The sequence below is a fragment of the Theobroma umbraticum genome, unplaced genomic scaffold (genome assembly GCF_002168275.2).
Source record: "Theobroma umbraticum cultivar Fairchild unplaced genomic scaffold, ASM216827v3 scaffold_50.0, whole genome shotgun sequence".
Taxonomy (NCBI): domain Eukaryota; kingdom Viridiplantae; phylum Streptophyta; class Magnoliopsida; order Malvales; family Malvaceae; genus Theobroma; species Theobroma umbraticum.
Window position 1 is genome coordinate 6,190,399 of NW_018397261.1, and position 20,785 is coordinate 6,211,183.

The following is a 20,785-nucleotide window of genomic DNA, read 5'->3' on the forward strand; positions in this document are numbered from 1 at the left end:
AATAGTTTTTCACTCCTTACTTTGTTTCATCAAATTGCAGTGCAGTATCTTCTTGGCTTTCCCCTTCGTTTTTGGACTCTACGGCTTTAGAGCAGAACATTCTTAACTCGTCTATATATTCTGCAGGTGATACATCGGCTAGTAACCTGCCTTGGACAACAAGGTGGTATACTGCTATAGAAATAGGTTGCAGCTTGCGCTATCTTCACGAAGAATGTCCAGATGGGCCAATTGTTCACCAGTCTGTCTGTTCAACTACCATTGTCTATTCTTATGGTTACTCTGCGATGGTAAGTATATAGAACTACATCTTGCGGCACAATTTAAAAGACTGAGTTTTATGTTCGTGTGAAAAATAGGAAAAAATAATCTAATACAATCAACTTGCTATGTCTCAATTCCATTATTATTTTCCTCATTTTTCAAGAAATTTTCTTCAATTCATGGGCCTGATTTCTCTCATTTTTGTATTAGAATTTTGCATAGTAACTGACTTGTGGCTTTTTATAACATTCAAGCTAAGCAATTTTATAGCTGCCAAGTCGCTCAAGGATGTTCCCCGTGATGGGGAGCCAACAGTCAAGTAAGAAAACTTTCTTATCATGATTTTCAACTTTAATCAATTTCAATCAGTTTTAGCTACTTCATATGTTGGAAGTTTACACATCTGCCATGTCACAATATTTGTGCTTTTCACATCCTTGTCATTTGAACCTATTTGGTGGGTGAAGACGCCCAAACCTAGAGAAAGACAAGTGCCTTTCTGTGGACTTACATGACTATGGAATGTTTCTTGTGGAGCTTATTACTGGGAAGATAACCAATCGCTTTCCACATGAAAGCGAGGGTCAATCCGTGATAGACTGGGTAAGATGTCTGCCCAACTTGCTTCTTGTGGTAACATTTTTAACTGTTTTGAGGAGTTTCCAAGTGAAAACGCGTATGCAATATAGTGTTATCCATATGCAGATGTCGATTCTTGGAAGTTTGTATATGACCCACTGATACTTTCCCTATTGTAATGCAGGCGCTGCCACTTCTAGAGAGTGGTTCACTCAATCAAATGATGGATCCCAGATTGACGGATGAGGATGATGATTCAAGGGTTGTTCAATACATGGCTCGGGCGGCTTTGCTCTGTCTGAAAAACGATCTGGGTCACAGGCTTTCCATAAGCGAGGTAAGATTTTTAGTTTTATGTTTCATATTCCTGCTTGCAATAATAATACTGGTCGGAAATCCGCCAACGTAGGAGTTTCATGTCACTAAAAATAGCTCTGTTTGTATTAACATTTGTTTTTCCTCTTTTTGGAATTGCTGATTATATTGTCTGGCTGTCACCGTAGTCTAATTCATTGTCCAATTTTGGCAGGTCTTAGCTGTGGTTAGAGGAAAGCAGATTGCAGTGCTTTAGTTTTGAATTGATCAAAACGAGTTTGTAAATTCTTGTTTGTACGTATTCAGGAAAAAAGAGGAACTCTTATTGCTTGTAAAAGAATATTGTTGAAGGAACTGAATGCAGCATTACTATATATAATGCAGACTACATATAGATATTTATGTGATGAAAGAGGGAGGTCCGTACATGCAGATTTCGTGATTGGGAATGCTGGTGAGGTTTTCTAGAGGAACTCAGCTATGAACAAGCGAGAAAAAGATGGATAATGCGATCATAAGCGCGGCATTTAAGCAAGTTTCGCGAATCTGCAGCATAAACTGAGGAAGAAAGTCACTTCATACTGTTTTCCAGTTAGTTGATATTTCTTGGTTCATTTGGCATGACAAACTCAGAGCTAGCAGTTGCGTTATAAAACCTCCATGTAGTTTGTCTAATCTTAACAGAGATCAGCAAATGCCAAAATTTCTCTCGTAAACCAACCTGCAATTTGTCTGTCCCATCGAAACAAACTCTGGATTGTAGATATCCTCGCTTAAGTGACAATGGTGGTGGAGTTATTCAAGTGTTTCTCCCTTCAGAGCTTATTCTTGTTTGCAGAAGAACCAATCTCCTTTGACTATTGCTTAATTTCATCTGCTGTTGTTTTGATCATGGTGCTGTATTACACTACTAGAGTACAGTACTTTGTTTACCTCTTAGATTTCAACTGCTATCGTCCACCCGATAACTTGAGAGGCATATTTGACTATTTCGTTGAATATTTTGAGACATTCAACATTTTTGACAGGGAAAGCATCGATTTCCAAGTGAAAGTGTACGAAAGAGCAGGTGTGGGAAATGAATCCTGTGTACCTCGTTCAGTTCACGAGATTCCATTTAATGGTTCTTTGAGCGGTGCTCGGGAAGAGATTGAAGAAGTTCTCTTTACAGCTGTGAGAGATCTTCTCTCCAAACACAAAATAGATCCTAAAAGCATTAATATTCTGGTATCAAATTGTAGCATTTTCTGTCCCACTCCATCCATTACAGCCACGGTGATAAACAAGTTCGGGTTTCGAAGCGACATAAAGAGCTTCACCCTAAGTGGAATGGGCTGCAGCGCGGGGATCTTGTCAATAGGTTTGGTGAAAGATCTCCTTAAAGTTCACAAGAACTCTTTGGCTCTGGTGCTCACTACGGAAGCTATAACACCCAGTTTTTATACGGGCAAAAATAAATCCATGCTGGTAACCAACACTTTGTTCCGTATGGGCGGAGCTGCTATTCTACTATCTAACAGGAAGCAAGACAGGTGGATAGCCAAGTACAGGCTCCAGCACATTGTCCGAACCCACATGGGATCCGATGATGAGTGCTACAATTCTGTCTTCCAACAAACAGATGAAGACGGCCACATGGGGGTGTCCCTTTCAAGAGCTCTTTTACACGTTGCAGCCAAAGCTCTAAGGACCAATATTTCAGAGTTAGCCCCCCTTGTTTTGCCATACTCTGAGCAGCTCCGGTACGGATGGTCAGTAGCTCGCAAAACGATTTGGTCAGCCGAGCAGAAGGGAACGTTCGTGCCGAATTTCAAGAAAGCTTTCGAGCATTTCTGTATACATGCTGGTGGTCGGGCTGTAATTGATGCGGTGGAGAAAAGTCTCAGGCTGCAAAAGGAAGATGTCGAAGCTTCGAGGATGACCCTATACAGATTTGGAAACACGTCGTCTTCCTCGCTTTGGTATGAGCTCTGCTACCTCGAGGCCAAAGGAAGGGTGAAGAAGGGAGACCGGGTTTGGCAAATTGCATTCGGAAGCGGCTTTAAGACTAACAGTGCAGTCTGGAAATGCATTTCAGAACTTGATCCTAAGGAAACAAACGCATGGTCTGACAGAATTCATAGGTATCCTCTGGATATTCCAAGTGTCTTAGAACATTGACGCCACAAAGGTCTCCTCTATGTACCTAGTTATACACATGAGTTCTCTCCGTTTCGTAAATGGTAATCTTACGTTTATTTAAGATAGATTCAGCCGTTAGCATCCTTACGACTCATAGAAAGTGTATCCCAATTTCCAATTTCATTTCAAAGGAAAGGAATCGGTTCAGATTCTTTTGTAGTAACTGCCAGTCAGTCTGCCACAGAAAGTCACGGTTTTCCAACTTATCATAGGCTGGCTCTATGGGGCTCTCCATCCCACTTTTGAGGGGTTTGGACCCTGTGCAAATGGACATGGGCTTAGGCTTTTGATTCCGTTGGTAACCCCGGGACCCTCACCAATCCATGAACAAGGAGGAACAGGTGTGAAGTAGGGTACTAGGGTCAGAGGATGCAGGCCATAAACAATCCTAAATCTAGAATATTGAAACATGCCAGACCTATAGACCCACCTGCCTCATCACTTTCATCCATATCTCCCACATACATCATTTTCTTGACGGTTTTGTTTTCAAGTGAGTAAGCTTCAAAACACTCACACTGTTAACTTAGCAAATTGATAGTGTCCAGGAAAAATGAAAAACTAAGACTACAGGAAACTCAACACAAAGGAAACAGATTTTCTTAAAGTCAGAACCAAATTAGATTAAATGACTTGAATTGTCTTGTTCAATTTACACTATTTTGTTAAATGCTGATCCATCCATGATCTAGATAGATCTTGACACTTTTGACATCATATGCTGCTTGGACAATATCTCTGCAGTGAGCTGGCGCCCTAATAACTGAGAGTTCTTGAGTATCATGTTTCTTGTTGATGAATCAACAACATATCCATGACCTGGCATCCATTGCAGCAACTGCAGAAGCAATTTCTTCTTTTGAGGCTGACCAAGATATCTTGATATGGCCATCTGAAACAGTTCCTGAGTGAAACCAAATAAATAAAAAGATTATCATACTATGAATCTATGATCCACAGAGTCGAAGTTACAACAGAAGCAAGAGCTATTGCTCAGTTTCCATGAAATTCACTCTGAGCTTTGTGAAGTAGGCCTAGGTTTGATTGTGTTTCAAATGTATCATCCCAAGCTTTAATTTGGCCATCTTTTCTATGGCAATATAGATTAAAATTAATTCCACTACAATACAGATGGATCCATTCTAAGAATCTCCAGGGTTGATTTTGAGGGCGAATTTGCCATTTTCCAGTTATCTATTTTGATGCTGTAATATTAAAACTTGGATAGACAAGTTGAAGTGAATTCAATCCAGCAGATGAATAAGAAAAATAATATGATCCTATTGGCTCTTACAACACCTAGATACATCATTCTGATTATCTAATGCTATGTATCAGAACACAGAATTCCAGAAACAAGCAACAATTCTGCAACTCAGACAGGTTTGCCTCTTATATAAAAGTAATGAATCAAATTAATTAAAGACATAACTAACTACCTGATCAATCTTATAGCCAGAACCATGAAGAACCTTCAGGACATCGTTTATCATGTTGATATTACCTAACTTCATGAATGCAGTTGCAAACTTTGTTATAGCAGGTTGAGAGATCAATTCTGCATTATCCTGGTAATAAAGTAATTTAATCAAAATAAATTAAAATATAAAGGGGAACAGTAGATCTAAGAATTTGCAAAGCTACATCACCTACCTTGACTACTACATATGCATCTTTGAGAAGTTGTCCAGCTATTAGAATATGCAGAATTTTCTCGTGAAGGGCCTTGCACATTGTTCTTTTGCTATACCTCAACATATTGTAAACAGAAAATGCTTCCAAATGGGCTTTCATTTTACCAAGTTGAAAAATTAAGGAGGAGCAAAGTTCCTGCAAATAACAAAGAATTGTAAGTTTTTAATGTGATTCTTTAGTTTAACTAGATTCCAAAAAAAATAAGCTGCGATCAAGTACTAAAACTCATTCCCTCATCATTGCCATACACTAACAGTAGAACTCTCATTAAAATTAAACCAAGAACAAGTTTGGTAGACACCATTTAACATGACCTATGTCAGTAAGTAACATGTTTAGCAGCAACTTCAATGACCAAAAGTTGAGCAAAGAAGATTGAAAAGAAACAGCCTGTACACACATTTGTGAAAAAAGTATGGTTGGAGATTAGAATTATGTGGTGGATGAAAAGAATCATTCCAAAGATTATTATTAAGGCAGTTAATGCAGTAAGAATGGCAGGCAACCAAATTAGATAGTCCCATAAGACTGGAAATATAAAACATTGTTATGGAAGAATGAAATAAGTCCTCAGAGTGTTCTAGACGACGTTCACAGTGAAGAAGCTCATAGGCTTAGGTCAGTTGTGCCATTGTCTAACTGTGATTTGCAATTTAGGAATGAAGAAAAGAGTTGCACACTATATTTGCTGAGCAAAAGAAAAGAGTTGCACACTAGCATTCTTAATAAGATCTATAAAATTAGAATTTCTCATACCTCCTCTGGATGATAGCCGTTACCCTGCATGTCCTCCATGGTCTTATAAGCAAGAAGATATAATTTCTCCTTACAGAAATATTTTATCAGGATATGAAAGGTGTTATAATCTGGACTAATTGCAAGTTCATCCATCTTCTTCATTGTTTGCATTACACTCTCCATCTCACCTGCTCTGCAGTAGGCACAAAGCATTGTATTTAACATTACCAGGTCATACTTGTTATACTTGGCTTCAAAATCTTGGGCCAACTCCTTTGCCTCTTCAAAGAGCCCAGCTCGGCACAGAGCTGAGATCATGATGCTATGAGAATATCCATCTGCAGCATATAAGAACGTTTCCAATAGCTGGGAATCAAAACAAGGGGAGATGAAACTTTAACATAGCATGCAAAACTATAATCACAAGGAAATCACATAGATCATTATTCTTATTTCTCAGTGTGCAAGGTAAGCATGCGTTAAATCCTTAGGCAGTGGTCCTTCATCTCTCAGTATGTAACAAAGGTAGGCTCAATCTCTTAAAGGAAACTCACCAGATTCGACACATTTTTGCTGCATTTCAACAAAAACTGATCTTGCTTCATCTAGACGCCCAGCTTTTGAAAGACCATCCATCAATAAACAGTAAGGCATCTACATATCGATTTGCATCTAATGAGTCAAGATATTCACTTATGAAACCATGAAAGAAAGGTAATCGATGATTACTGCAGCTGATAAAGCTTAAACATACATCAGCCAGTTATAGACAAAAATGTCATTAAAACTTTAAACTCATATCTTTATTAAGGATCACATCTCATCTTTGACCAAGCACAAACATGAGACAAAATTGTTCAATGTACCTCATCTTCAGCGTAGCCCAAGGCTTCCAATTCAGCTAATAGTTTTGTTGATTTTTCAAACAAACCTCCTCTAACATATACCTTTAATAAAGTTGTCAGTATAACCTGCAAGCATTTTCAAAACAAGATAAAAGAACGTAAATTTATATGCACCTCACACTAGCTATACCCCTAATGCAACTTCTAAATCTGATGAGATAAACACAAAAAACAAACCTTATTTGGTACTAACCCTGAAGATTTCATTTCCACCACCAACTCGTCAGCCTTACAGTAATTTCCATCATAAGAGTAAGCATTAAGTAAAGAGCCGTAATGATATAAATTAGGTGAATGACCTTCCTCCCTCATCTGGTTAAAGTAGTTTTGAGCTTCTTCATGAAGACCATTCGAAGCACAAACAGCCAAAAGAGTTCCATACATCACACTGTCGATTTTCAAACCATTATATTTCAACTCCTTAATAAACTCTAATGCCTTAAAATGTCCATGTTTGATTTTAATGCAACCTGCCAACAACTAAGGATGACAAAACAAAAACAACCATTAAATTTTTGTAATACAATTTGGCTAATGTTGAAATTAGCTCAACCATAAATAAAACTGCATAATTTAAGTTGCATTATTAGGCATACCGTGTTATAGGTGACAGAATCAGGGGTTAGGCCATCCTGATTCATCTTATCAAACAATTTGATACCACTTTCGAATTTGCCATTCCTAACCAAAGAACTAAGCAGAGAATTACATATAACAACATTGATTCTAGTTGATTCATCCGGAATGCTATTGTAAATTTCCAAGGCTTTAATAGGGCTGAGGTTTTTCCCCATAATTTTTATGTAACTGCTATAAGATGAACCATTGGTCTTCCCATGCTGCTGCATCCAATCAAATAGCTGCAAACGCAATTATCCCAAAACATAGAATCAAAGTACATTCAACCAAAATACTACTTGATATTGAAAACACGTGGCATATAAACTTTGGGTACCTCAGAAAGATGGTGCCATTTGCCTAACTTCCCGAAATGTCGTATAATTACATTCAAGTCTTGCGGCCTTAAAATTCCACCAAAATTTTGAAGGGCAGAGTTCAAATCAGAAGATTGTTGGACTTCAAGAAGAGCGGATTTTCTTTGTAAGTAAGACTTGGAGTGAGGCCGAGTAGGATTGGGTTCTTTAACGGGAGTTGCTGTCGTTGATGTTGCCGAGGTGAGATTAGAGATGCTGGCTCTAGGGGTGGGAGCGGACAGGGAAGGAATTCTGGGGAAAGACGAGGGTGATGGAAAGGTGAGATTTTGGTGGTGAAACCCAGTACCAAGAAGGGGCGATATCTCCATCTAAAGATAGTTTTGTCGAGTATGTCTGATTCAGTTTTGAACGTTGTAAAGATTGTTAAGGTCAGAGGGATGTTTGGGAATGTCGGTACACCGCGGGTAACCGATTATTCCGGATTGGCTTGGTAACCCTCTCGATATTTGTAGCAACTAGCAAGATTTTTAAGTAATTACCTTATTATATTTTTGTGTAATCATAAATATCTACTAAAATTTTGTTTGTGGATTTTTGCAGAGAGAAAATTGTTTTTATATATACACATATATCTAGGTCAAAATATCCCAGCAGATCTTGTACTATGTATTTTTTTAAATTTAGTCTTTCTATTTAAAATTAGAATAATTTCATTTATTGATGTTAAATGTTACTTCAAGTTAATTTTTTTTTTAACGATATCCAATTTAACTGTTAAAAATGATGACATCAAAACTAATGTGGCACTAACGTGACAAATTATCTAAAAATATTAATGTCACGTGACATTGACATACTGATATGTCAAATAAATTAAATTAAAAAAAATGATATAGGGACTAAATTAAATAAATATTTAATATACATGGATTAAATTGAATTCAAAAATATAATTTTTTTTGAAATATAAAGAATATATGTATTTAGTTTACTTTTCAAATTATTAAGTGTCTTTTCTTATTAATATCATTTCAATAATATATATATTAGACTAAAATAAAAAATATATAAATGGAACCATATATTAACTGTACGCTAATTACTTTCAAAGGTACTTTGATAGTTATATGGCTCCATTTCAAATGTATTATTTAATCAAGTATACAAGTATCAACGTACTTTCGAAAGGAATTTAGCATAAAAGTAATATATGTCTCCATTTCAAATGTGTTATTTATATATAAAGTAAATATTTTATGTATACTTTGATAGTTATATGGCTCCATTTCAAATGTATTATTTAATAAGTATGTACCATAACTATAAAATTACCCTTGAAAGCAATTAGTATAAAGCTAATATATAGCTCTATTTGTATTTTTCCTTTATATTAATTTAATATATGTATTATTGAAATGATATTAATCAGAAAAGACGTTTAATAATCTTAAAAGTGAGCTATATATATATATTCCTTATATTTAAAGAAAATTATATTTTACGTTTAATTTAGTCTAAGTAATTTTTTTTCAATTTAATCTATCTGACACGTCAGCATATCAATGTCACGTGGCATTGACATTATCAGACAATTTAGAGTGACGTGGTAATATCATATCAGTATCTCTGGCACACATATGCTACCACATTATCGAAATTTGCCACGTCAGCGTAGATGTGATTATTTTTAACGATTAAATTGGATGCCGTTAGGAAAAGAAACTAAATTGGAGTAATTCTCAAATCGAGGGATTAAATTGTTATCATTTTGAGTAGAGAGATTAAATTGAAAAAAATATATGGTACAAGGACTGTTGGGGTATTTTGATCATATATCTAATATCGGTATATTTTACAATTATTCATAATATTTACATATTAATACTTAATATTAATTAAATTTATTTTATGTTCATACTAAACATATTATTGTTGATATAATCAATTAAGTCTTTCAAGAATTTACTTTTATATATAATTGACTTTCATTTCTTTGTTTTTTGTATTGATAGAAATAATAGTATGACATAAATTTTTTTTTAATAAAACATATAATCTAATGAAATAAATGCATAAGCATATTACATTTACCATATAAAAAATCAAATAATTAGTTTTTTGAACAAAATAAAAAATGAAAATCAATTTTAACATTTACATTATATTAAAATAAAAAAATTGAAACTAAATTTTAACATTTACATTAGTGTATAAGTAGCATAATTTATATATTTTAATTGTTCATTATCATAATTGGAGTGAATTTACCAAGGAAATGCTCAACCTAAAGCTGAGAGAAATCCATTGTTGAGAACTTTGAACCGAACTTGACCCACTCGACTACCTAAAAGATGCTCAATCAGTCAATCTCAAAGTTAAAAGAAACCCTCTGTTACGGATTTTGAGCCAAAACCCGACCCTCTTTTTATTTATCAAGAAGGTGCTTAATATTAACCTAAAGCTAAGACTCCGACCCACTGTGGTTCTACCAAAATGATGTATTATGCTTAACCAGTTTGTAATATCCATGATAACTCCTGAATGTATGCTTTGCGTGCTTCCACGCCCATGTTTGAAGTTATTTTGTAAAAAAAATTCAAGTGTTGCAACAATTGAATCAACTTAAAGTATATATATTCACTTATATATGAGGTTTAATCTCAAGCAAAATAAAAGATTGTTAAAATGAGTGACCATTCAATATATGATTTATGAATGTATATGAGTAATAAGCTGACTATGAAATTCACATGAAACTCCTTGTGGGAACTAAAACGAGTTCAAGAACCCAAAGTTCGTTGTATAAAGATTTGTGAATCCATTTCTGACACTAGTACTTTCTCAGTTCCTAAAGCAAGTGAGAGCAATGGGTTTTAGTTGTTTGCTTTCCTTGTTTAAAGAAGTATTCTCAATTTTAGACTTCTTCCATCCATTTTTAACATGTCCAGCAAATATTTGCACCAAAAAAATAAAAGATGGAACCAACCTCAAGGCAGACATAACCTAGCAGCATATCTGGGGATGGAGACAGTTCTTCCGCCTGCACAGAAGCCATTATGAAGCCGTGGTTCAACATAGCAGGAGGGACAACTCGGTTAGGCAAAATTATTTTATTGGGTTGTTAATTTCAGGTCCAAAATCTAGCAAATATTATACAACAATACACACCTTTATGAAAGCAACATCCTTACATATAACATTGATTCGCTTAAGCCATCAACTAGCCATGTATCGGCATTAGGCGAGTCACAGGACAAGTACTGTTTAGACTACAATGTCTCGTTGTAGAAACATTCCACTCAAGGGTGAGTAGGCACTGGAATCAATACGAAATTGTCTGCTGGGAAGAAATGGCAGACACCAGGGGTCCCTGGTTCAATCCCCAACACACGAAACGACACATGATTGCGGGTCCATTGAGAAGTATCCATGTGACAGACAGCAACCGCCTCCCCTCTATCTCCATTATCACCGCCCAGTGACACCTTAAACACTTTGTTCTGTGTCTCCTGGCTATGGCAATAGAGCACTGCATAAGGGTATGGCATGGTGTGACATGCTACCATCTTCGGAGCAGATATTTCCTGCGGTGTTGCTAATATAGTATAGTTCTGGAAAAGGGTAGTTGACTTCGTAAGATGTGCAGTTGTCAGAATTTTTAAATGGGAGTTCAATCCTAATATGCTGCGTGCAAAATCAAGCATCGATTCTAAAGAGGTAGCACAGAATTTGGTCTCCCCTTTGATGGCTTTAGTTTCACATTCTCTCAGTGTATCTTCCATGGCTTTGGCTTGGGGAGAGTCCTGTAAGAAGGAGAAGAATCGAAGCAGGTAAGGAAGTTCCTTTAATGAGAAAGGAATGGAATCGGCTTCTTCTCTAGGCAGCAAGTGGGGAGATGTTGAAGGGTCTTTCTTAGGAAAATATATCGGCATCGATTTGCCAACCTTAAGATCATTCAAGATAAAAAACACCATCAATGAATGATCCATGTGATCCATGTGGGATGATGGATGAGCATGATGAATCTCCCTAACATGATTGTCAAACATAGTATGTTGACGGGCATGTCCCCTTGTTTGGACAGTACTGCTATCATCTTCGCCGTGCCGATCATAATCCATGCTAGGGAGTCTTAAAACATTATTTCCCTTGGGGATTCCTTCCTCATCCACGAGCCTCTCAACGCCCTGAACCTCATTTCTAATTTCATTCCTATTCACGACATGGGAGAGCCCCTGATATTTTGCCTGCTTGCTTCCACGATCGTGAGTTATCAAGTCTTTCGAATGGTCATCAGCTATCTCCCTAGCTCCACTTCCATGAGCATGCTGCAAAAATGTCAATATACAGCATATATATAAATCATTAACCATACAGATATCAAGTTGTCAACATCAAAAGATCTTAAAAACTTTTTATGTTTATACATATTTCGTTTTTGTTCTAGTCATTCGTTAATCTAACCCAGATTCATGAGCTTGCAGATACTACCATACCAATTAAGCTCTGATCAGATTAGCAGAGGTATCTAGCTTGCGAAATGAATGAAGCAGAGAGTTTAGATATTACCATGACAAGTAGGAGGATAAGAAAGCTGCTGCAAGAAACAAATTTCATTCTCATTCTCACTATAGCAAATTTCTTCCACTTTAAGCGATCATCTCCTTTTACAAAGAGGGAACAGAGATGAATATAAAGAAACGCAGAGTGCGGTAGTGAACTAGAGATAGTCTAATGCCATATTAGTAGCGCTATTAGTAATTATTAACATAGAATACGATATTTTTTTCTCATAACACTTATATCAAATAAAAGTTTATTACAATAACAATGTTAAATTTTCACAAAAAAATAATAAAAACCTTAAAATTTTCATTAAAGAGATAATAATATCTTAATATTAAAAAGCCTTTTTTTTTCTATCTTTGAGCTTTAAACTTTGTTCAGACACCTGAGCTTAAAAAAGTAGAGTTCAGATAACTTTTTCGTGAAATCGATTCTGTTGAAACCTATCCTTCTATCAAAATTATTGACTAAAGGTTAAATATGCTTAGAAAACATCCCAAGCATGTAACCCAGAGGCGAAGCCTCCTTATGTGATGGGGGACCAAAATTTAAAATTTTTTTACATATTATATAAATTTTTTAATAAATTTTCTTAATAACCTACCAAAATAATATTTTATTTAATAATTAATATAAATAAAAAATTAAATAATTTCATATACGTGACTCAATTTTAATGTTGTTTTTGTTTTTTTAATTTATTTTTATTATTTTTTATTTATTTATTGTTATTTTATTTACTCATATATTTTAAATTTCTATAGATTTTTTTTTTCATAAATTTTTATGAACCATCAATCATATTCATTTTCTTTCTTTTTGATTACATCATATGTGGATTTTATCTTCTGCTTATCATGTTCTCTTTTTTTTTTCTATTATGTAGATTTTATTTTTTATGATTTTAATATTTAAAAATAACTAAATTATTATATAATCTTAAATATAAGTTGCAGTGTAGAATTTCATCAATATATTATTTTTTATTTAGAATAACCAATGCATTCTAGCATGTATGTTGCAAAATTTAAATAACAAAGATATATATATATATATATATATAAATTGGTAGAATGAAATAATTGCATTTCTTTCAATATAATTTTATTTATTACATATTTTTAATGCCTCTCTAAATATTTTTTTATTTAATAATTATTTTTATTCTTCAAATGTTGGATAAAATTGGAGTCATTATAGTTAATATATTGTTAGTCAAGCCCAACAAATATATTCTAAAATAATATGTTAAGTTTATCAAATTTAAAAAATATAAAAGTGAGTCTACTAATTATAACCCATTAAGTTTTAAAATAAATCTCATCTTATAGTAACATATTATATCTTAGCAGTCCAACCTAATAGGCTATAATAACATATTATATCTCAATAGTTCTACCCGATAACTCAATCTGTTAATTAACAATTTAAGAGGCAAATAGAAAATAAAAGGAGAGTTAGAACACACAAAGTAAAGAGATAATTTATTTGAATTTAAAAAATTATTTTTTTCCACTCTTATGTGCAGAGAGTGGGAGAGACTCCTTTTATGATTCCATTCAGTCATATATATATATATATATATATATATATATATATATAACACCATCATTATTGTTAATGTATATCTTTTTGCATGTTTAATGTCTTGTGAATTTTATTTAATGTTTTAGATGAGTGATAATTGAATTATATATAAAGTTGTATTTTATTGTTTAATGTTTCTTTCTATTTGGCACCCCCTTCAAAAATGTTCTAACTCCCCCCTGATGTAACCTGCTCTTCTATCAAAGGATCATGTTAATTTTGCTCAATCATTGAAGAAGCTGAATGCTCAAATATCTAACTAGTGAATACTTCACCTACCCAAGCTGGGGCTAAGCAACAGCATTAGTTTCAACAAGAAAAATACAATGCAAAAAAAATTTAAGAATCTCATATGCAAGATGACAAAGGTAATGGTAAATTTTATCTCAAATTCAAGGCTTTGTCACATTCCGGGGTCTTATTGTCACTAAAACTAGAATCAATGGGGTCACATCATAAAAGTTTTAACACTAAACCTTATAATTCAACAAGACCCATATAAAATTAAAAGACGATAAACATACAATAAGAGCCAGTGTTAAATTTTCACTAAAATTTGTCACTATGAAATTCAATATTTATTTTATACATGTGAAATTCATTGCATTATTGTGACATGTCAAATCAAATAAATTAATTTTGGTTCTAGTCAGAGAACACAACCTGATTGAGATTATGTTGTCTTCTACCCATGCATTATCCTTTGCGTCTCCTATCTATATTTCCAAATTGAAGAATTATTGCAGGTGGGGTATAAGATCTGTGAAGAAGCAACACCAGGAAAAAGGATAAAGAAAAATCTTTTCTTTTCATTAATTTAACATTCAATAATATAAAATCAATTCCCCCGACTTTTGTTTTTGCCATTGAAATTCCTCATGCTTGATAGTTGATACTAGTAGTATTTACTCAGAGTTTATTTCATAAATAATTCGTTAGATTTTTTTTGGAATTAAAGTATGGATTTGTATTATTTATTTTTTATATTTAATCAAAATCGAAGTAAGTTAATTTGATCTTGATAAAAAATAATATTATAATTCATAATATGATCTAATAAAATAGGTTAAATTTCAATATTATATGTGAGTTAAAAAATATAAATCCGTGTAAGAAATTTTAAATCTTATAATAATGATTAAGGTTAAAGATTCACTATATACAAGTAAAGTTAGGTTTCCTATTTAAGCAATGATAATAAAATTCCCATCCATTATAGAAGAAAATAGAGAAGAAGAGAAAAATCATAGTATATCGAAATTCAACAATTAATTTGGATAGTGTTATTTGTGCTGCCAAATTAATCGAATATGGTTTTGTATTTTAAAATTTTATTATGATAGATCTTAACTTAATTATAAAAATTTAACATTGTTTTTATTCAAAATCTAATCTAGCTAGGTAAATTCCCAAATTCATCAAAACAATTAGCAAAGTTTTTCAAGAACAAAGTCGAAAGGATGAATTGGCTAAAGGATAGGAGCAGCTTGCAGATATTGAGTCACGTGAAAATATTACATGAATTTGAAAAAAAAATAATCTTGAAGTGACTAGCCACCATATTCCATAATCTTCTACTTAATCAAAGACATTATCAAAATTTAATGCATTAGAAAACAATATCCTTAATGGGGATTGCTTTGTCTGTCATATCATTAATACATTTCACACAAGGTTGCTTTAGTAAATAATTTTCTATTCCCTTTCTTCTTTGGGTGGCATGGATTCGAATTAAAGATGAATGATAATGGATTTTGGACCATCTTCCAAAAAGGATGGTCTACTTTTCTCTGTTTTACCAGCTTTGACAAATAAGGAAATAAAGTATCTTTGATTTGAGGGAGCATACCCACATTCGAAGAATCCAGGGAAGGTTACTACTTTTAGCTTTTCTTTAGTCCCTTTCAATTTTCTTGTAATTAACAGATTTGGAATGATTCCAATAATTGCTTGTGTAATTTAGTTGCATGGTCAAGCATTATTAGACTTTGAAATTAAAACTTAATAAATTTGATGAATAACAGACAAATTGATGGTTTCTCTTAACAATTACCCATGATTTTTATTTTTCAATTATCATAAGCTGAAATTGAATATTCATCATTAATTGATTAATTCCTGTTTCCACCTAATTAAATGGAAGAGAAAAGAGCAACAAATAAAATCAAATCCTTGTACAGATAAGGATCTCTATGCTGTATGTAAGAGAAAAAGATGCTTTTCCTCCACTGATAGGTCATTATTGTTCTTCCAGATGTGCAAAGCGATATAGCGTGCAGTTGCAGACATGTTGCATCATACAGATAAATCCAAATAAAAGTAACCACAAGAGTACATTGGTCCAACCAATGCTTGATTTGCCAATGAATTCGAGCCAAGACTGAGAACTACAAATAATTTCGAGCAAAGGCTAGTACTAGTACTTTCAATGACGACGTTGGTCTTAAGAGAAGAGAAAACATTCACTGATGATTTTGACTGAGGATACTATTTACAGTGATGATAATGTTCTCAAGAAAAATAATTCTTTTTTTGCTAATGATTTTAAGCCAAAGCCGAGCATTACTGCCTAGTCTCAAAAAGAAGAAATCATTTGCCAATGATCTTGACTGACGATGTTGGTCTCAAAAAAGAGAAATCATTCACTAAGTATTTGTAGCTAAAGGTCATTATTGTATCTCAAAAAAGAAATGGGGGTGTAATTGATTAAATAATAACTTTATTGGAAACAAATTATGAATAAGTTCAAATTTTATATTAAAAATAGTATATATCAGTAATGTAAATAAAAGTATTCAAATTATATTAATTACTAATATATATAAATACAATGAATGGTTTTAAAATCTACATTTATTCTACATTATGTTAGGAATATTAGGCTTATAAATAATCATATAAATACGTATAGATAAGGTATGATATTTGTCATTAAATGAATTAAATTTTTTTAAGGAAATCATATCATTTTTATATTATGTTTAGAATGATAATTTTATTTGAAAATGACATTGTTATCATTAAAAAAATTTGATAGTGAACATTTATATATATATACGCAAATATTTGTTTGATAACACAAAGTAAATTATACAATAAAGTATAAATATTTTAAACAATGAATAGTATATCAAGTACGTACACCTGCACGTATATTTTACTACAACAAATTTGACTTAAGGCAACAAATTTTTAAACTGGACTACTAAAAATATTTTTAATAACACTTTTTTTATGTTTTTTAAAATATTGTTGTAGATCTAATATTAATATATAAATTTTTAAATGTATTATTAATAAAATGTAACGATAGAAATTGCATATACTAATAAAAATTTATCTTTTTTATATTACTATTAAATGTGAAAAAGTGAAACCCAAAGTTTAAATAGATGCACTTTTTAAAATTTTACTATACAAAAAAAATATGTTGTTTGGAAAAATGTGATTAAAACTCAATTTTTTTTGTAATGTTTATGATATAGCTATGTAGATTATGAATAATTACTTTCAATATATTTAATTTTTTTATTAAAATTATCATTATTAAAAATATATATGATTATATTCTCCTTATATGTGTGTGTATATATATTAAGATATGTAAAAAGATATAAATATTTTCAAAAATTAAAAAATGCCTCCCCCATCACAACAATGCACTTGTAAGATGCTGTTAGATAAAAATTAATCATCCGTATCAATCATGACTTCTTGAATATCTATAACTATAATCTATGTAAAAGCACATAAAGAAATAAAAATTTTTATCTACGAAAATGGACATATTTGTTTATTTTATTCTAAATTATTATTTTAAAATTTTTGTTAAAACTATTAATAAAATTTATCTAATTTGTAAATGAAAACGTTTATTGCATTAAATGACTTTTATTAAAAAAACATTTTCTCAATTTTAAATAATTTACCTATTAATATTATAAAAGTTCCTTTTCAAGAAAATATAAAATTTTAATTATTTATACTTCAAAAAAAATTAATAACTAAATAAAAGATAAATTTTCACTTATTACTACGAATGTAAAAACAAATACTGGTTGTTATAAAACAATACTTACTCATATTTTTCTATTTCTATAAATGGAACGATTTGCTTATTTTCAGTGTGGTTTTCTACTTGTAACGTTATTGCCTTTTCTGCAGTCATGAAATCTTTCCTTTCTCTCTCTGCATTCTTCCTCTCACTTCTCTTGGTAAGCTAATGTAATTCTTTCCACGGCAAGTTAAACAAATTAAGTCTTCATTTATATCACTTGAATTTCCATTTAATTGATGTTTCAATAATCTTTGATCATATTGTCAAGCACAAACTCAGAAATTTTATTCTTTAAAATAGAAAGACAAAAGGAAACTAGCAAAACATTCATAGTTCATATACTAATATTTCATTTTTATTTGAAGTTATAGTGGCTACAGCTCCAACTATTTTTGTTCTCTCATTCTGCGCAGTTTGCTAACACCATAGCAGCAAGAACAGATCCTGTGGAATATTGGAGAGCTATAATGAAAGATGAACCCATGGCGGAAGCAATCCAAGGCCTTCTCCGCATCGATGCTGCTGCCTCATCTTTCTCCGATGAAAAACCCGACTGTCATGATGCTGATCAGAGCTTTGCGCCTCAGAAAGAGAAGACTTTTGTTAAGGATTTTGAGCCAGGACATCGTGCTACGGCTTATGACAATGACATTAAGCCAGCAGAAGAGAAATCATTCTTTAAGGATTTCAACCCACGGTCTAGCGGAGAAAAGTCATCATTTGCTAACGATTTCGAGCCGAGGCCGAGTGTTACTGCTTACACTGACGATGTTGGCCTTAAAGGGAAGAAATTGTCATCATTTGCTAAAAGCTTTGACCCCAAACCAAGTGCTACAGCTTATACTCACGACATTGGTTCTAAAGAGAAGTTGTCAAGTGCTAATGATTTCGAACCGAGACCAGGTGTTCCTGCTTGCACCGACGATGTTGGCCTTAGAGAAAAGAAGTTGTCATTTGCTAATGATTTCGAGCCGAGGCCAGGTGTTACTGCTTACACAGACGATGTTGGTCTTAAAGAAAACAAATTGGCATTTGCTAAAGATTTCGAGCCGAGGCCAAGTGCTACTGCTTACGTTGACGATGTTGGCCTTAAAAAAAAGAAGTTGGCATTTGCTAAAGATTTCGAGCCGAGGCCAAGTGCTACTGCTTACGTTGACGATGTTGGCCTTAAAAAAAAGAAGTTGACATTTGCTAAAGATTTCGAGCCGAGGCCAAGTGCTACTGCTTACACCGACGATGTTGGCCTAAAAAAAAAGTTGTCATTTGTTAATGATTTCACGCCGAGGCCAAGTGTTGCCGTTGACACTGACAATGTTGACCTTTAAAACAAGAAACAATTTGTCAGTGATTTTTAACCAAGGCCAGAAGCAAGCATTTACGAGGGTTGAAAAGATTGCTTTCATGCAGGAATTGCCTCTTTAATTATTATCTTCGACTATTTCTGTAGTATGAAGCTGTACCCGTACGTGAAGGTGTGTCTGTGTGTTTGAGAAATAAAGAATTGTGTTATGTGTGTGTATTAGGCTCACGTCAACTATTGTCAAAAAGTTAAGGTACTGTTGTAATGATTGAATGTATGAAATATAATTAGATGTTGAGCATTTTATGTATATGATTAGATAGGGAAGTGTAATGCATTTTGGTTATTAATTAAACAGGAATCCATTGCTACAAATCTAGCAATAATAATGACATTTAGATCTAAATAAACAGAGAATTTACTAATTAAGATCTAACATCTTTATTCCTTATACCGAGATTATAAGTTTTAAACAAAAGAATTTTTATCTACATGTTTATCAATATTTCTAGCCAAATTAAGCATGACATCAATTAAACCCCCAGAAAAGAAATAAAAATCTTTTAATAAATATGGATTTAGGGTTGTCGAGATAATAGAATAAAATTGAAGAATAAGTTTGCATATATATATATATACACATATATATATACATATATGTATAATTAATGATTAGAAATTTATTTTTCTATTTTTTTTTTACATTGTATTCCATATGAATAGTATATGTGGGTCTTAAGATCTGAATAAAAACAGTGTGCCTCCAAATTGTAATTATTGTACAGACAGAGGCAAGTGCTACAGCCAGGCAATGGGACAAATGAAAAAGATAGCCACTCTAGGCATTGAAGGTTTAATATTCTCCCAACATCTTGTTTCAGTAATGTGCATCACCCATGCATATGGTTTGCAATTTGCATCATATTTGTAATATATATGCCTTGCAGAAGACCTGATCAGTTAGTTTTGATAGATTATGGTAAAGCTTTGATTAATTGCTAGCAAACAAGTGCAATGCAAGGTACCAATGTTCCTCAAATATCAGAAGAGTAAAATAATTCCATGGTGATTTCAAAGACTCTTCCATTTCCAGCACGACCAGATATAGTTGTTTAGCAGTGGATTAGTTCTTGTTGTTAATTGATGAAATTTAACCATATAATACAGTAAAATTTTTATAAATTAATACTTTTGGTACCATAAAATTTTATTAATTAATCGAGATAATATTTAATTAAAAATTAAAAAATTTATTAATTTATATATTAATTAATAAAAATTAATTTATCAAGAGATTTTTTATTTTTTAAACATTGAACATAATACATGTGTTTTATATTGTGAGTATATGAATATTACTTAATTATTTAATTACAAATTATTATTATTTGTGATGAGCTAATTATTGAAAACGTCATAGGAAATGAAGTTGAAAAGAAGAGTTCTATACTGGAGGTTATCTCGTAAAAAAGATACACTAAAATTAACAATCACATTGCATAATTTTCTCTTACAATATAAAAACAACACTACATCAGAGCTTCTTAGTACACTAAGAAAAGTTAGAGATAAGTTCCAATGAGGCATCAATTTAAACAAAAAATAAGTATCATTTGAATCATATTTTACAAAAATCTCTTAATTGAGTCATATATAGATTTGA

The 20,785-nt window shown here is 32.5% G+C and overlaps 5 protein-coding genes across 6 annotated transcripts in view; 3 read left to right on the forward strand and 2 right to left on the reverse strand.

Moving 5' to 3' along the window:
* LOC110418049 (putative receptor-like protein kinase At1g80640) overlaps nucleotides 1–1,831 on the forward strand; it is a 2,035-nt gene extending 204 nt beyond the window's left edge. Inside the window, exons 2-6 of the mRNA XM_021430665.2 lie at nucleotides 6–290; nucleotides 519–583; nucleotides 732–867; nucleotides 1,028–1,180; nucleotides 1,373–1,831. Coding sequence (XP_021286340.1) covers nucleotides 6–290; nucleotides 519–583; nucleotides 732–867; nucleotides 1,028–1,180; nucleotides 1,373–1,414 — 681 coding nt within the window. The 3' untranslated portion in view covers nucleotides 1,415–1,831. The remainder of the gene's footprint in view (nucleotides 1–5; nucleotides 291–518; nucleotides 584–731; nucleotides 868–1,027; nucleotides 1,181–1,372) is intronic.
* Nucleotides 1,832–1,931: 100 nt separating this feature from the next.
* KCS7 (3-ketoacyl-CoA synthase 7) lies at nucleotides 1,932–4,178 on the forward strand. 2 transcript variants are annotated; one of them, XM_021430109.2, is made up of 2 exons: nucleotides 1,932–3,281; nucleotides 4,084–4,178. In XM_021430109.2, the coding sequence occupies exons 1-2, from the start codon at nucleotides 1,942–1,944 to the stop codon at nucleotides 4,097–4,099; spliced, it is 1,356 nt and encodes a 451-aa protein (XP_021285784.1). In that variant the 5' UTR covers nucleotides 1,932–1,941; the 3' UTR covers nucleotides 4,100–4,178. The 2 variants fall into 2 exon arrangements, with proteins under 2 accessions (XP_021285784.1, XP_089639991.1); XM_089783865.1 differs by lacking the exon at nucleotides 4,084–4,178 and having other exon boundaries at nucleotides 1,932–3,678.
* Nucleotides 3,935–8,260, reverse strand: EMB3103 (Pentatricopeptide repeat (PPR) superfamily protein). Its single transcript, XM_021430108.2, has 9 exons — nucleotides 7,633–8,260; nucleotides 7,274–7,537; nucleotides 6,855–7,157; nucleotides 6,639–6,743; nucleotides 6,327–6,426; nucleotides 5,791–6,110; nucleotides 4,993–5,169; nucleotides 4,779–4,907; nucleotides 3,935–4,243 (listed from the first exon to the last, which is right to left on the reverse strand). The coding sequence occupies exons 1-9, from the start codon at nucleotides 7,978–7,980 to the stop codon at nucleotides 4,028–4,030; spliced, it is 1,962 nt and encodes a 653-aa protein (XP_021285783.1). The 5' UTR covers nucleotides 7,981–8,260; the 3' UTR covers nucleotides 3,935–4,027.
* A 2,447-nt stretch (nucleotides 8,261–10,707) lies between these two features.
* Nucleotides 10,708–12,370, reverse strand: LOC110418263 (BURP domain-containing protein BNM2A-like). The gene is made up of 2 exons (XM_021430938.2): nucleotides 12,182–12,370; nucleotides 10,708–11,940 (listed from the first exon to the last, which is right to left on the reverse strand). Exons 1-2 carry the CDS (start codon nucleotides 12,233–12,235, stop codon nucleotides 10,912–10,914), a joined length of 1,083 nt encoding a protein of 360 aa, XP_021286613.1. The 5' UTR covers nucleotides 12,236–12,370; the 3' UTR covers nucleotides 10,708–10,911.
* A 5,510-nt stretch (nucleotides 12,371–17,880) lies between these two features.
* Nucleotides 17,881–19,442, forward strand: LOC110418390 (uncharacterized). The gene is made up of 2 exons (XM_021431108.2): nucleotides 17,881–17,979; nucleotides 18,236–19,442. The coding sequence occupies exons 1-2, from the start codon at nucleotides 17,932–17,934 to the stop codon at nucleotides 19,145–19,147; spliced, it is 960 nt and encodes a 319-aa protein (XP_021286783.1). The 5' UTR covers nucleotides 17,881–17,931; the 3' UTR covers nucleotides 19,148–19,442.
* The last annotated feature ends 1,343 nt before the right edge of the window (nucleotides 19,443–20,785 follow it).